The sequence below is a fragment of the Odontesthes bonariensis genome, chromosome 12 (genome assembly GCF_027942865.1).
Source record: "Odontesthes bonariensis isolate fOdoBon6 chromosome 12, fOdoBon6.hap1, whole genome shotgun sequence".
NCBI classification, from domain to species: Eukaryota; Metazoa; Chordata; class Actinopteri; order Atheriniformes; family Atherinopsidae; genus Odontesthes; species Odontesthes bonariensis.
The window spans coordinates 29,376,534-29,393,561 of NC_134517.1; the positions used below are offsets into that span (position 1 = coordinate 29,376,534).

The 17,028-nt window shown below is 42.1% G+C and overlaps 1 protein-coding gene across 2 annotated transcripts in view; it reads right to left on the reverse strand.

The window, feature by feature from the left end:
- The window catches only part of LOC142396865 (rho GTPase-activating protein 20-like), a 75,740-nt gene that overhangs the window by 18,681 nt on the left and 40,031 nt on the right, over positions 1 to 17,028 (reverse strand). Inside the window, exons 1-8 of one of the 2 annotated variants that reach the window (XM_075480044.1) lie at positions 13,570 to 13,859; positions 10,993 to 11,078; positions 3,558 to 3,734; positions 2,242 to 2,391; positions 1,263 to 1,304; positions 916 to 1,000; positions 680 to 757; positions 460 to 526 (exon numbers count right to left, since the gene is read on the reverse strand). In XM_075480044.1, coding sequence (XP_075336159.1) covers positions 460 to 526; positions 680 to 757; positions 916 to 1,000; positions 1,263 to 1,304; positions 2,242 to 2,391; positions 3,558 to 3,734; positions 10,993 to 11,078; positions 13,570 to 13,662 — 778 coding nt within the window. In that variant the 5' untranslated portion in view covers positions 13,663 to 13,859. Of the gene's footprint in view, positions 1 to 459; positions 527 to 679; positions 758 to 915; positions 1,001 to 1,262; positions 1,305 to 2,241; positions 2,392 to 3,557; positions 3,735 to 10,992; positions 11,079 to 13,569; positions 13,860 to 17,028 lie in introns of those variants that run through there. The other variant, XM_075480043.1, reaches the window with a different exon arrangement.

Consider the following 17,028-nt stretch of genomic DNA (forward strand, 5'->3'; position numbering starts at 1 on the left):
TTTTACTCGATAAGGGGACACATTTTATGATGGTGTTTTAGGTAGTACATATAAGTAAGAAAAACAACAAATACAAGACGTTTTTGCTTGAAATAAGCAAAAAAATCTGCCAATGGAACTAGTGAAAATCGGCTTGTCAAGATTTCTTGAAATAAGATGTGATATTTGGGACTTTTGAGATAAAAGTGATCTTGAAATTAGCTTAAAAACCTCTTCAAATGTAAAAAAAAAAGCTTGTTTCATATGAAATCCGACTCAAAACAATTTGTTTTCAAGACTTTTTCATTTAACAAGATATTCCAGATGTATTGTCTTCAAACAAGTCCCTATATCTGGCTGAAATAGTACTTGTTAGGCAGTTGTGTCTTATATTAAGTGTAATGAGAAATTTTGACTAGAAATGAGACAAATATACTTGGGAAGACTTTTTTTTCCAGTGTATAGAGTTTGGAAGCTCACCGATGAGAGGGTAAGGAGGGTCGTCCTTACAGGAGCTCACCCACAGCCGGTGGTCTTTTACACAACCCTGGACAGAAGGGAAAAAAGTTAACAAGTTTACTTTGTTTTGTCATAACTGCTAAGACCCCCACATAAATGCACGACTGACTGGCTTAAAGTGTTTTGAAATACGGCCATTACACACTGAGCGTTGTATGGAGAGTCCTCTCTGGTTACTTACGGGGATGCCAAACTGCTGCAGAGCCATATGGATCACATCAGTGGTGCTGTCAGCGTTGCTGACCGCCAGCGTCTTGGCCTGGTGGAAACATTATGGAAATATGGATTTGTGTGTTTCATTACTGACAGCGCTGCAACTGATGCTATTAATGACCCAAATAAACATTCTGGTGCAAAGCAAAACACTGAAAATAAACACAAAGGGGTTGGAATAAAGAGAAAAGAATGCACACGTACATATGCACAGTTTCCAATATCCTTGGCAAATATCTTTAGAGGGATGGTCTTGGGGTCGTCTTTCTCTTTTCCTTCACTTATCCGACTGCGTGGGGGGAAACAAAGGAAGAAAACAAGTGTTGAAATATGAGTAAAAGCAGAGAGAATGCCAAGGCAGTTCATCTTGTAAATAAAACATTGTAGTAAGAGTCTCAGGGGGCTCATCTTCATCAGGTCATTTTCACTTATTCTTTTCACTCTCATTCATGTGGAACTTGAATTTGTTTCATCCTAATTGTTTCTAAACCTTCAGGGATTTGTGCCTAAAAAGCTGCTGAGACAAAAAGGAGGTGTAACCATTAACTTACCTGTTGATGAGCGCCGACCATTTATCCTTGAGCTCTTCGGAGCTGCAGAGGAATAAAGAAGATGATAAAACATAATTAGATGTTTTTGCTTTACAATGTAACTCCGGGCGCAGACTTTGCCCTGGGCGAGGAGTTGATTCCTGCTGAAAGACAATGTAGTGGGGGGTGTGTGTGTGTGTGTGTGTGTGTGTGTGTGTGTGTGTGTGAATCAAAACAAACGTGTGTGTCATTGGAGCAGACGCAAAAACACAGCATGGCACGTGTGACTGCGTATGTTTGAGGTGCATGTTCGAGCCTGCCGTGCGTGTGCAGTCGAGCATCTTTACAAACGGGAACTGTCTTTGCACTTAAGGGTTGAAGGATTTTGCGGCTGCATGTTCGGTTTGTAACCCCCCCTGTCATGTACTTCTGCTCCTCTTTTTCAGAAAAACACTCGACTGACTAACTTAGAGAGGCATATCGTGCTTTTTGATCTCGCCAAGCATAATAACAGCGCCTGTAGAAGTCACACAAGTCAAAGTCAAGTCACCTTATTATTGCAATTTTACCTGCAGAATCTGATCTTAATAAAGTGAAAAGACAAAGATATAAGTAACTGTCAGTAAACATCATTGGCCAATGTGTCCAACCTGTCCACCCCGTATCATATCAAGCTAACGTTAGCTAACTACCGACTAGGCTAACAGGATAATATTAGCTAATTTGACAAGCACTTACTGGTCAGAATGGATCTTCAAATGACGAACAAAGTTCAAAGTTATTCTAGATGCTTAACTCTCAAGTCATTCAAGTCATCGTGTCTCAAGTCAAGTCAAGTGCAGAGTCTTTAACTTCCAAGTCCGAGTCAAGTCTTTTATTTTTTGTCAAGTCAAGTCACAAGTCATCAAAACAGCAACTCGAGTCGACTTGAGTCCAAGTCACAGCGACTTAAGTCCCCATCTCTGGTAGATGCGATGTGGACCAAAGGGTGAGCACATACCTGAACGTGGCCACGCAGTTGCAGGTGGGCCAGCCCATAACGAAGCTCCTCTCGGGGCTTGTGCTCCCCTCACAAACCTCCTCCATGCAGTTAGCCGTCCACATCTCACACACTCGAACTTGGGCCTTGGTTTTGAAATGAGTAGAAGACCTGCAGAGGAAAACAGGATAAATCTATTGTATAAGATGGTGTCAGAGCATCTTACTTACTTACTTACTAATACTTTGTACATATATTTTTATTTTATTTTATTTCACTGATTTTATTTTATTTTTTATTTGACATTTTATTATTTTATTTGATTATTATTATTATTGTTATATTTTATTTCGTTTTTTTTTATTGCACCAAACAGACCAGGCCAAATTGTTCGTGATGTGAAAATTACTTGGCAATACAATCTTTTCTGATTCTGATTCACCAAAGAACTTAGTTTTCTGGAATCTTAGTTTTCTTCAAATAACATATAACCATAAGCCTCAAACATATGGAAAACTTTAAAGAACCACTTGACATAGAAGTAAATATTAAAGCTATTAGCTTTTTTTCAGAGGTTAAACACAGGCACACTCTGTAGATGTGTATTCATTCACCACAACATCTCTAATTATAGAGCTAGAAAATCCAATTGCACATATTTGGGATACAAACACACACTCTGTGCTAATATATCAATATAAAAAGGCAAAAAAAAAACACACTTATGCATCATTGAACGTCTTTTCTCTCCTGCCATTTCTCTCTTCTAAATACACATTCCTCCAGCTCACCCTCTGTTCAGCCACAATATATTAAAGCCAATTATAGCGTATGCTTTCTGTAGTGGAGGGGTCAGCTCCACCCTCTGGCACATGACTCCCTGAAAACACCACAGACATCCTGCTGTGTCTGCACCAAGGGGTTTGTGTGTACAGTAACTACATAAGTACATAGTCTGTGTGCTTATGAGTGCCTATTTGTGGAGTGTGCGTACTTCAGAAATGGCTATGTGCTCTTTATGTTTCTATTTTTGAACGTGTGTGTGTGTCGTAGTTTGTGGGTGGGGAGCCCCATACTGCAGGCCCAAAGCAGGCCAGTGTGGCTTTGATCTTGGCCAGGCTTCATATGGATTTAATAGGCTGGGAAATAATTATACCCGGGGGGAAAAAAATGAGAGATCGGGAAGAACTGAAAGGAGTAAGAAGGGAGAGTTCAAATGCAACTCTATCCTCAGTAAAACAAAACACTTCGAAATGGTTTATTTCCCCCTTTTCTCACTGTGTTCCGGCTCCATTTTCACACAAACTCAACCACACGAACACATTTTCTTGACTTACTTGGCCTTAGTGACGAGCAGCGTGTCGGTGAAAAGGAAGAGGTGTCTCTCCTGGGTCTGCAGGCCGGTCTTCAGTTGCGTTTGGGCGTGACCGAGGAATGAGCGGCCCGGACACTCAGCCAGGAAGGCCTGGACGAGGGGACACGACTCTGGGCTGACCGGCGTCAGGCAGCTTTCCCTGGGGGACGAAAACCAAGACAGTCACACAATGCAGACACACAGAATGAAATACACTTCTGATCCCCAGAGGAGAAATCTGTTATCTGGATGTTTTGGAAGGTTGTGCTGGAGCAGCAGGTTTGAAGACCTCGCCTGGGCTGGGCGGAAAGTCCCTTAAGTTTCCTTAACAACTAAAAAAAGAATGGTTCAACGCAGTCATTTGTGCCTGGTAACAAGTTAAATCCATCAGCTAAACCTAACTGACTCTTTTTACTCATCATAAAATGAGTGTAAATACACTTTTGAATATGTTCTGTTTAACTCAGTTACAATGTGAAGATTTGTTTTCCTCCAAACTGTTTAAGAGTGTGAAATATTGAAAACAGGAAGCCCCGTGTAGTGGCGAACCAAACCTGGAAAAGGCTGAAAAAAAAGGGCCTTACACGTCCAAACAGCTTCTGCAAATGAAAGGAAGCTCTAAAGTCGAATTTTCACCGCATTATTTCCTGATTCCTCACAGCTCTGACCGCACATGCCATCAAGCATTTTGGTGAAACCAATGCTGTGCTTTTAAACCTGCAGTGCAATTATTTGGCCGCAAATTATAAGCCACGTTATATAAGCCAGTTGGAGAAATCTGTTGCACATTTAGATCTGCACAAAGACGGCTCTGAAGAGTTCAACCTTCAGAGAAGGCGAAGATGGAAATACTGATGCTTCTGCCCTTCAGCGAAGCACTTTGGAACTGATTGAAAATATGTTTTTATTTTAAAAACATGTACGTGTAACAGAGCAGTCATTTCCATCTGCTCAGAGTATACCTCACTGACGGACAGATGTAAACAGAGGGGATTTTACTTTCAGAGGAAGAGGAAATCATTTAAGAACTCCATCCTTTCCTGTTTACCCATCAGCACCAGATAAATAACTTAAATGCCCCCTTGCATACACATTTTATATCTCTGTCTTTTCCATCCACATGCATTCTCTGCTGTCAAAAACACGTACACACCCTCTTCTTGAAATAGTTTCTACTTTTCATTCCTTAATTGCAAACGCCTACAGGGAAACACATTATTCTGCTGATAACCGCTGCAGCAAAGCACCGAGGAGCTGTCAAAGTTTAGCCGAGAAGCCAAAAGAAATTTAGATTCCCTCATGTACCAAAGGACTTCCTGCTGTATTGCACAAGTGATTGGTTACATAATTCATTGGTGTGCTTCCTTTTTATCTTGGTCTCTTTGTGTTTCATCCAAAACTAAATCACTGACACTCAGTGAAACACACTGCCCTGCAAAACTTAGCAAGTTTTAATAAAACAGGCCGAATAAAACTATTTGCAAAACATCTAAAGTCCACATTTAATGGAAAATGGTACAAAACAATATATCAAACGTTAATCTGCGACTTCTTAAATGCATTAAATAAAAAACAAGTTGGTCAAAGGGCAAAAAACCTTAAAAAAAAAGTTTTATGATTAGGCATAAACAGCAGGATCTGAGATCAGTTTTTAACAAGCAAAGGCGGGAAAAGTTCAATGTTGAAGTCTGAAAATAGATGCTAAAATGGAAAGGACTGGAAAGGAGATAACATCACTGAAAGATTCTGAGAATCTGGAGAAATTTCCATACACATCCAACCTAGATGAACAGCATCACTGCACAGCACTGCTCTGTAAACATGACGTCAGTGTTGGAACTGACTGCTGGGCCAAAGAAGGTTTGTCTGTGGATCCACAAATGCAAGTTAAAGCTCTTAAAAAGCAAATGCAGCGCTATACGACAACCATAACAGAGTCCAGGTGCTTGAGTCGCCCGCCTGCAGTCCAAACCTGTCACCCAATGGAGACTTTTGGGGGAATTATGAGAAAAAAATGTTCATTTTAAAGACCTAAACTGAATGGAGACTCATTTTACTGTTAAAATAGAAGCGCTAAAACACAGTGGCGAATATGTAAATGTTCCAGCTTTTCTCAGATGTGTTGCTAATATCAAATGTTTCAAAAGGACACGATATCTGTCTATTCGGCAGTTTTTTTTTTACATCATGTAGTTCACATGCAGTTCAGGAGTTAGACAGGAGTTTTCGGGGTTAGATAGTCGCAGTGCGATAAAACATTGAATCGTGAAAGTACTAAAAAGTTTCATCAACACATGCCTGCGCTTGCAGCCAATGCAAATCCTGAGACCCGCCCCCCAAGCCAAAGAGCGCACATACACACACAGTGATGCACACAAACAAACCTTGTAAAGCTCCTTTCAATCTGCAACATCTTCCGTATTCACGACACATCCCTCCCTTCTTAATGTGAGACTGACAGCTGAACCGACCGCTCTTTGAATCTGATGGATGAACAGCTAATGTCTCCATTGTAAATCATGTGATGTTGATAAATTGAGTGTCCGCCTGCCCGCGCATACATGGCCACCTTTGTCGAGGCATGGCTCCGTGTGGAGAACTGTTGACTTTTGGGAACACAATAAGGAGCCCTGCGTACAATGACCCGCACAACACTGCATACTAATCTCCCCGAATGAATATTCAAGCCGTGCTGGACCAGATTTGTATGTAAAGGCTGCCACAGCTCATCAGAAGGCTGAACTCTGACAAGTCAATTTTCTTGCCACTTGACAAACGACTGGAGAAAAATATAAAAACCAAAACCAGCAAAATTGTAAAGGCGCAGACTGACAGCATAAAGAACACAAGCTTGGTTTTTAGAAATAACAGCCTTAGTGAGGAAAAGAAGGAGCGATATGAATGACAATCTGAGCTCCACATTGTCCCCGTTGAGATGGACTTTTCATGTAGAACGACAAGAATGTTGCTGCTGAATCACATCTGATTCACTTAAATCATGCAGGTTAGGGCGGGGATGACGAGTAAAGTCTTAGTCACGGACGTAACTGTGATCCAACAGGTGTCAGCGATGCTGAGAACAGCTGGACAAACAGCTGGAACTGCCTCTCTCTCCTGTGCTTACACTTTTCTTTCAACATATTTTCTTTTCTTTTTATTAGAATTTGTTCACCCTTTTGTTCTTATACAGTTTGAGTTTGATATGTTGGAGTTCATATAAAGACCTGAGACCGTTTCTTAAAATTTCCACCTGAAAAACATCCCTCAAACTCATTCAGCTGTAAACTATGCAGACTTGGCCCCTGTGGGATTGTGAAATAGGCTCAGTCTCTTTGCATTATCACCAGAGGGAGAGTTTAAATCAAATTAAAACAAAAAGTAAACACCAAAGTCAACACGCCCATGTTTTAATGTTAGTTAAAGTTGAAGTTAGAGTCATTCTTGCATGCATGTGCTCAACCACACTGAAATAGGCTTTAAGACAACGTCGCTTCAAGCATTTCCAGAGTGTCGCTCTGCTCTAATAAAATCCTGATTTCATAACCGCTGTGTCATCTGACACATCACACATACTTCATTCAATGACTCTATTCTGCATGCATAGTACAGGTCTGCCTTTTCTTTACAACGTTGAAGCACAAAATCCTTTCAGTCATAGTATCACAAGGCAATAAGGACGTGTCACACCTCCAAACCATAAAAAAAAAACAGGGTTAGTTGTATATTTTGTAACATCTGCTGTAAGCAGACCCAGAATATGCACATCCAGGGAGGTTAAAGTCAGTATTTCACTTCTGTCATCTAAGACTACAGTATTGCATTTGGACTTTCTGTTGCTGTGCAGTAGCAAAATGTCACCTCAGCTGTAAAATTGTCGGCATCCGCAACAGAAAAGCTGCCTCCGGGCAGAAATGACACACAGTTACATACAGCTAACTATCTGCTCACCTTGGATAATAACCCTGAGACGAACAAGGTGTGTCTGCTTGTGTATTTTTCTGCAGTTTATCATTTTCTGCATGTGATTTGCCTCTTTAGTCCTCCAACACCTTCAAGATTATTTAGCATCATCTCAACCCAAACCAGCATGGAGTGAATGAAATGAGGTAAATAATTCTGGCTGCATCATTGTTTCTGATGCAAGAGTCTGCGTTATGTGATGGTCATTCACGGTTTGATTCCTAATCAATGTGCGTGCATTTATATACAAAAAAATGCAGTCCGGAGGAATTAGTGTGCATGTGTGCTAGCCTCTGTGTGTCACCCGCTGAACTTTTTGTGTGTTTCTGCACGCGGGAGGATTGCATCACCAGCCGTCCGACTTGGTTCTCCAGACAAGCTGCAATTCACAAATCGGTGCATGAGTGCGAGAGACAAAGAAAAGAAACAGTGCCTGTTGACATGCAGCTTCAACAACACGTCATTTCACACAGTACACACCAGGCCGTACTATCGCCTAAATCCACAGTAGCAGCTTTTGTTCATTACAACAAAGTAAGCCTGACAACAAAGACCACACTTACTCACATTCATTTAAGATCTATAACTCCGACCATCATGAGCCAAATCATTTTTGCTTGCTCTTGCCCATAATTAGGTTTGTATGTGAAGTGTTTCTGTGCCAGGTCACTGAAACAACAAGTTATGCATCAGTTTTTTCTCACTGCGTCTCTTCCCCGTTTCGATTTGATTGACCGAGTAATTTCCACACAAACTACACAGTCATCCCCTCACAGACACACGGTGCTTTCTCTAAAGCCAGAGGAAAACCATGGATGCAGGGGCACACACACACACACACACACACACACACAGAGGATGAGGTCAGACTACTGAGACTCTTCCCCTTTTTTCACTGAGAGAAAGAGAAGAAACAAGGGGCTGCAGGCCATAATATTCTAAGCAGGGCACATCATTAAAACCAGGAAATGTCTTTTGCATGATGTCGGTTCTTGGTTTTGTCATCAAAAATGTCCTCAAACAACCAGGCGGATCAAAAACATTTTTCTAAGGTTTCAGTATGAGATTATAACACAAAACACACCGATATATCTCAACAAAACATGTTTGTCTGCTCGTGTGTCGGCTTTAAAAAGTGAATGCATGTTTGGCGGCATACAGATGTGTGTGTGTTTTCCATCAAGTTTTTTTCATGAGCCGACGCTGTGGCCGGTATAGAGTGAGAGTGTAAGGTCAGAACTGTCAGCCAGTCATATGTTTTACTGCTTTACGGTGCAGCCACCTTCCTCAATGATGTATACATTTCATTCCCTATGGAGGAGGGGACTTAGACTCCATTTTGCTCTCACAATATCCTGCACTGTAAGCCCAGAGGCTGAAGGATGAGGTTATACATCTGGATGACGTGCAACCGTGTGCACGTGAGGAGGTGATGTAAACGGCTGAGCTAAAGTCCAGAGACTCTTTCAGCGCCTCCGCGCCTGATTGCAAAGGCAGAGCAGAGTGAGGAGAGGAAGGAGTCGCATTAAAGATACGGAGGAGGGGGGGAAAATAGCTCAAACTGAGCGTTTAACTCCACACACATATGATCTAAAATCATCAGACGTTAGTTTTATCGCAGTAGCTTATAGAGACTTCTGACTGGGGCTTTAAAATGGTAGCCATCAAACTTAAGACAGATGAACTTATGCACCTTTGTGATTTTCAGCATTTCAGTGTGAATCTACCAGACCAACCAGTTACTCAGCAGGTCAATGATTTTTATCTCGAAGCTCTCTTAGGCTGCCAGGTTACAGTGCTAATTGCACACGTGGTATATTCGTTACTTTCCCTTCTGAGTTTCTGGGATTTACTTGGATATGAAAGATGCTGGTGATGCAGTGATGTTTATGCCACTGCCAAGAAGAGCTGGACCTACCGATACATCCATTTTAACTGCATTAATGGGCCTTCAGAGTGTTATGGCGTTTATAAAACGGCTGCTAAAACCTGCAAACATAAAACTGACAACAAATTCCTTACAGAAAAAAGTTGCTGTTTTCCAAAACAGATGGAATAAGATGAAAGCAAAATCCCATAGATCACTATCAGGACCCACTGAGAGTCATCCAACCACTATAATTTGACATCTCTCCCCTGGTGGCATCCACTGCACATGCATGTCTGGACATTAATGAACACCTCACGCACTCACCCCCCCACACCTCCTGATGTGATGTCAAAGGTTAAGGGTGACAGCTAAGAGTGTCAAGTCCTGGCTCCACAACTACTCTTACTTTACACACACACACAGAGAGGCTGGTCAGACTTGGACAGACTAAGTGGCTCGGTCTGTCTGTCTGACTCTATTTGTCTTTCACTCAATAGGCCGCCTGTCTCGCCCGCTCACTATACCTGTGAGCAGAATATGCAACTTTCTTTAGAACATACACACATCCCGCCCCAAGAGAACTGACCCATTTAACAGTGTGGAGAGTTTCCTTCAGCGCTGGTCTTAATGTTGGGAGTTTCGCACTTTAAGCATGCCGGAGCCTCCCTCTGCAATCCCTAAAAAGCTGTCACTCGGGCTCCGACTCTTTGGAGAAATTCTAGTGGCATAGAAACCCAGATTTTTAAGACTAAAAGTGCTTTAAGGACAAAGCTTGCTTTAAATGCTGCATGTAAGACAAAAGAGGTTTCTAGTAAATAAGCAGGGTCCCCAAAGGGTTTGTAATGGCTTATTTCCGACCCTGTAAAAGGAAGAGGAAGAGATTTGACTGATACGGGGGTGATGAAATGGCTGATAGCTGTGGGAGAAGTAAGCACTTAAACCGCCCTAGTGAAAGAATCCCAAAGGCAAACCTCTTAACTCTCAGGCAAACTGAGGAAAAAATCTGAATCCTGTGCAAATATTTAGGTTGTGGACTTAGTCATTCAAAGCTCTTTTAAAATGCGTAATCTGAGTGCGAGACTGCTCATTACAGATCCACATTTTCATGTCTGCCTGGTGATTCCATCCACAACTTTTTCCCCTCTAATCTCTGCGCCTTCTGCCTCTTAAATCCCTGCCTCAGTTTTTTCTGGGAGGACTCGATGACTAAATCGTGAAAGGGTTTTGCGAGTAAATGCATGCGTCCATTAAACAGCAAGTCTGTGATGCCAAATGTGAAAGCCCGAGCAAGCATTTGAAGTTGAGAACGAATGTTTGTTAAAAAAAGACATGTTTAACCGTTAAATGAACATCCAGCTAGAGGAAAGGGACACTGGTCCGGATGTTAAGTACCAATAAACAAACAAGATTTCTCATTAAGATCTGTTACACTTGATAAACTGTTTATAAGGCTTGCCACGCTAGGACCAAACATCTGTACATATATAGAATAAAAAGATGTCATTTTAGATCATTCACTCTGAAGGAACTACAGCTGTTTTTCACAGTTTTTCTGATGGAAGCAGGTTGCGGGTGTGTTTGCTGGTACCTGGACGCGCTTCTCGACCTCGTAAGTGCTTTGCTGATGACCAGCGAGGGTGCCGACTGTCGTCTCTGGGCCAGCGTCTTCATCTTCTGCACAGTCGGACAGAGAGAGAAACAGGGGGTTAAAGCAATAAGCAAATGACGGATTGCACCGATGTTTTCGGTTTGCATTCCATGATGAGTAAAGCACAATGTTTACAGGGAGGGAGACACAAAGGTTGCACTGTCCTCTGTCTGCACTGCGTGAGGCCGACTGTTGGCTGGGCAGGAAGTAGAGGATTCAACAGACAGGGGAGGATGGTGACTGACAGAAAAGGAGAAGTGACTCCAGTAAAGAGGGCGAAGAGGAAACAAGACAGACAGAAAAGTACGTGACTATAGGGCATAATCGAAGAGCTGCACAGTGTCATTTAATCTCACTGTAACATGACCAACTGTAAGCTTTCACACAGAAGTATGACCGGCATCCCTGTGGCTGCCACAAGTATTTCAATTCAATTTAATCTATTTACGACACACCGAAATCCCCCGCCGACATACACAGAGGTTATTCAGTGTGAAAAAGGGCTGAAAATTCTAAAAGTAGCAGCACAAATTTAAAAAGTCTCGGTTTAAAGCCATTTCGCTGTGACGTAAGGGCAACATTCCTATGTGGGCAGACTTACGTTAGACCTATAGGCCAAAGTTAGTTATAGCTCAGCATAAACTGCACCATAATGAGCATCAGGGGACACCACACTGAATTTTACATCTGGCCTGAGCCAATATTTATTGGGTTAAAAGTTGATGGTTGCATTTCATGGGATGTAAAAAACATGAATGATTCAATTCAATGTGCAGTGTTGATGAGTTTTGGTGCCAATAACATAAGTCATGGGTATCTGTCTTGGCTCTTCTGTGAAATCACGGAATGAAGGCAGCAACGACTATTGAGATGACAACGTGTTCGTGTGGCGGTTAAGGACCAACAGGAACGCACTCCTTGTGGCACATGAAACAAGGAAGAAGCTGGTGAGAAGAATGAGCGCTGGTGTCTCATATTATGCTGACTGTCTGCAAAACGCAAAGAGGAAGCCTGGCCCGTTAGAACAAATCATCGTCATGTAAGCTAATGCTGCTGTGTAAATATATCCTCTGGTGCAGCTCAAGCATGTCAAATATGGCTCTACGTGAATATTTTGACAGACACATCTCAAGACAAACAACTCCCGAGTGGTGGGACACAAGTGCAAAGCATCTCTGCAATCTAAGACCTGAAGCCAAAAGTCAGGTTGCTCTGTTCATGATTATCTATCATCTCCAAACCTCCAAAAGCTGGTGAAGAACATTAAAAAAGGGCAACAGCAAAGCAATATCCTTTGTAAATCGGCAGGAGTATTCACCAACAGCAAGCTCAGTCCTGTGAAGTGATGCAATGCTTTCAAAAGCATTACAAGCTCTAAAATTTAAAGCACAAGTCACTGGAATCTGTTGGCAAAATAAGATGGAAGACATCACCATTCAAGTGCAAAACTGTAGTTATTACGACTTACCACCCTGCATTGATTTCCCTGCAGCTTTACAGAAGAGATGCAGATTTGTGTCAACACCAAAGCTGTTTCAGGTGTTTCCCTGCACAAAAGGGGCAGATTCTGCATTCATAAGAAGGGTTTATCTAAGGGTATCACTTCTGTTGTTGCTGGAAGTCACAGCGGTAACCAAAAACTGATTTTTGGTGTTACATCCAGCCTGCTGACAGATGCAGTGACAGGTTTTTTTAAACAGCCGATGGATGGGGGCGCTGTTCACTACAAGTTCAAACAGCATCTGAGGTGGACTCGTCTTTTTTTTTTTATGTTAAAGTGTGATTAAACTGCAGATATGATGGCACCGCGGAGTTCTACGTTGACAGCAAAGTCAGTGATGAGGATTTACATGTGAAATTGTATCTTTTCCCAACCACCAAGAGTTGTAGAAAATTCTTAAATTTAAAGAAATGCTGCAATCTTTGTCTTTTGTTTGGTTAATATGAGATGTAAGAATTGTTCCTGTGTGCGCTTTTTCTGCAGGTAAAATGAAAAATACCAACAAGAAACCACGTGGAATGCGCCTTTCTTACATGTTCAAATTCTGAAGCAATTAATTTTTCTGAAGCAAATATCTCTGCACAAAACAGATTGAATCTAGAACCCGTTTTCCTATTCCCAGCGTGCACAGCGTGTAGCCTAAGACTCCTCTCAAACATTCATTAAAAGCAGTAAAAGTTGCCGAAAACTGGGACTAAGACTGAATAAAGCACAAAACAAGACGTAATTAAGGGATAAAATCAATCAATGAAGAGTGACACCAATGCTCCCAGCTCCCAACGCAAATAAAACCACTGACATGTGCAACATTACAATCAAATCAAATTAAACAGGAAATGAGGCAATCACAGCCCACGCAAATAGGGTGTAATAAGGGGGAAATATCTGCTTTATCTGTAAACTCACAGTTAAAAAATAAATGAAAGGGATGGTACCCTGACAGAAGTGTTTCTCAAAGACTGAGAAAAGAGTCGCTTCTCCATCCCATCGGCCCTAAAGAGAACACTCACTGGTACCTTTTTGTTGTCGGGGGACGGCTTGCTCTCTCCCGTCATAGACTCGGACCGGTTCTGTCCCATGGTCCCCTGTTTCGGTGACATTGTTTCCATTAAGACTGTGTAGCTCCGCGGGGCCGCGCGCACCAGCAGTATATTCCCATGATACGAGAGTTAAGTTAAAACCTTATCCGGCGGAGAGGGGAGCGCGATTCCCAGGAGAATCCATGATGGAGAAGAAGTGATCCGAAAGAAGGAGACGTGCCAAACGTGCGTGCGTGCGGGGATCCGCGCTCCGTCTGCGCGCTGTTTGATCTGAGCGCTCAGGCTGCGGTCCTCCTCAATAGATTCAATAGTTTAAAAGTTAGAGGAGGTGAGCCTGGAAACTTCCGTTTGGGCTTTTCAAAATAATATCTTCACCTTTTTTTTTTTAGACGTTATTCAAGGAACATTTGCACTGGTTGTTTAGAGCACAATAAAGACAGTTTACAATTAAATAGATGTATTGACATATATCAGTGAAGTCAGCAATGTCCCGAGGCCCCATAGTGCACGTGGCCTTAAAGTTTGAAATAGAAAAAAGGAAGTTATAGATACATTTCCAAAGACTTTTTTAAAATGTCTCTTTAAGTCACTACAATTTGAAGCTCCCCTTTTTCCAGAGTAAATTTCACAGATGTATCACTTTAGTTGGTCTCTGGGTTATGTGATGCATGTCTGATGAATCTGTTTTCAGTATAACTGCTGCAGACAAACGCAAACTCAAAGTGTTGATCCAACTATTCAGGCAACTGTCAGAGAAGTGGTTGGACCTCTCCTTCTGTCTGCACTATAACGATTTGAATACTTTAGTTTCTTTCATTTTCTATTCTACCTTCTGTTTTTACTGTGAGTATTTCCATCATCAGTGTCCAATCTTTTACTTTGAAGACTGAGCTTCTTTCTGGTCGGATCTAATCTATATAACTTTACAGAAATCATAGACTGAAAGCATGCTTTGAGCTTGTCTGTATATGCTGTGCGTGTTTATATTTGAAAGAGCAGTCAGTGCCATATAGAAGCCGACTGTTCTTGTACAGCACCAAAGTGGTCTACAGAGGGTCCAGTGAAGGTGTAAGAATGTACTCCAAACGCCAAGAATAACATCAATGATGTGAAGGAATGTTGGCAGTATTTTTTTTTTTCCACACGGGTATGACGCATTACTCATTTGACCTATAGGTGCAGTTACAGTATGCATCACTTTGGGAAACCTTCCTGAGAGGGTGAGCGTTGTATACTTTCAAAAGTCTGCAGGAAATCTGAGAGCAAACACCTCCAACATTTAAACTCATCTGTTGTGACCACAAACTGAATTGAAGGATTTGACTTTAAAGCTGTTGTATCCACAGGTTTCATGGTCAAGATTTAAATATTGTGAAGAAGCCTCGGGGTGGATAACCATACAAATTGACTTTTTCCTGTAAATCCATGTGTAAGTTGTCGTGATTTCCTTGTAATAGATGGGCAAACAGGCTTTGGACCACACTTCTGGGGCTGTTTGCCGCTTCAGAAAAGCTTCAAAGCTTAGAAAGTGTCAGAATTGTTTCCTGCAAGAGTCTGATGTCCACTGTAAACACTGTAAAGTACTGTCCTTTATTCTAACCCCTTTTAACTGCCCAAGGTGTCATTTGATGCTAGAGTACCTACCGAAAGGATGCAATTTATGTACAAGTTTAAATTTATCAGTCCATGTGACAATGGGGATTGTGATAAATCCAACAATCAGTCAGCCAGCAGTGGGATGTAGTAAGAATGAGCCAGAAACTACTAATTTATTGACTGGTAGCGTAAACTGTAAATGTAAATTTGATAGTATTTTAAAGGAAATACAGTAAAAAAAAAAATGGTGTAAATTCACCATGAATTTGCAGCAGTTTCTTACAGTGAAGGCCATTGTCCCCTTTGCAAACAAACACAAAGGTATGCAACAATTGTTGAAGCTTATCTGTCCCCTGAAAAGTGGCATGCATCGGATGATAAGAACGTTGATAGAGCTCAGCCGTCCTCTTTGATCACGTCACAGGCTGCATGAGACAACAGCTGGAGAATACCGGCTTCTGTTGGAGAGCTTCAACTTCTGATGCACAAAAAAATACATTCCTTCACTCTGGGACTAAATCATCCTATCATCAAGGGCTGAGTGAGGCCAAGTCTTATTTGTCCCTGAACATAAACGGCACCCCGGCTTTAGGGGTTAAATGACTACTTCTGTGTCCCGCTGTTTAGAAGGATCCAAAGCAACGAAATCAAGGCTAAACTGATGGGTGTGTCAGAAATGCGGTTGGAAACACCACTGCTTCACCATAACTGCATCTGTTTTGTTTCTGCCTCTTAAATCTTAGACGCTGGTTTACAACAATAGAAAAAAAAGCCTATAAAAAAATTTTAACTTTGAGTGATTTCTCCTTCAGTTTCCATGGCAAAGGCAACACATCTCCTCATGATAAGGGAAAAACACATTTTTTATTCAGTCAGAAACCTAAAGTGGGTCAGACATCACAGTGTCACGGAGGAGCCAAAAAACTCCAAGATTCTCCTCATGCCTGAGTCAGGCTCGGCCAGGAGACTTCAGGGCAGGCAGAAACTGAAAGCCCAGTCATTAGTGATTCCCCCCTTGAATGAAAGAAAGAGAATCAATACGCGCCCTTGTGAATATCATCTGGCATTTCCTTTGAAGTGTATCTGAAAGGGAATGTCTCTGTCATGCTTGGGGAGTCAGGCTATTGAAAAAGTGAAGCCGAGAAGAGTATCGACTTGGATGGCAAACAGTCGATCCCAGAGGGAGAAAATGAGCTGGAGACGGTCCAGAGTTCTGACAGGAGCTGAACATGAAGGGTTTATTTTCGTCTGTGAGGGTGCAGGATTTGCTTTTTGCACTGTAAATACATGCACACACACTCACTAACAACATGGTTGGATGTCTATTTAAAAAGCACACATGAAAACAAACATATGCTCGTGCACGGGGAGGCTGATGAGAAGCCACGGGGACTGATGATGGATGGGCGGAGGAAGGAGCAGATGAGGGACCGATGATATCCATGCTTCAGGCAGACGGGGGGAGTCGCAGTGACCCAAAACAGCATCGGCCGCCATGGCACGGACGCGTTCGCCACCACAACTGCTGCCACCATCACTGCAGCTACTTTAAGAAGCCAGGTTTCCTTGTTGTCTGCCCAAAATAAAGCTCCACTGTTTCCTTTTTGCCCTGACCAACAGCACCCAGAGGTTTTCTGGCCGACAAATGCTTGAGGTAGGGTTGTGCAAAGTCTGGAAAAACTTACATTTGGGGGGGTAGGTATTCTTTTTTTGCATTTTTCTGACATAGGGGTTGTGTAAGACTCCAGTTTGTAGTAACTCCCACTCAGTACACAGTCTCAGGATGCTAGAAAATAGCATTTCTTAAAGGCAGGGAAGGATCCCAGGTCATAAAATCTC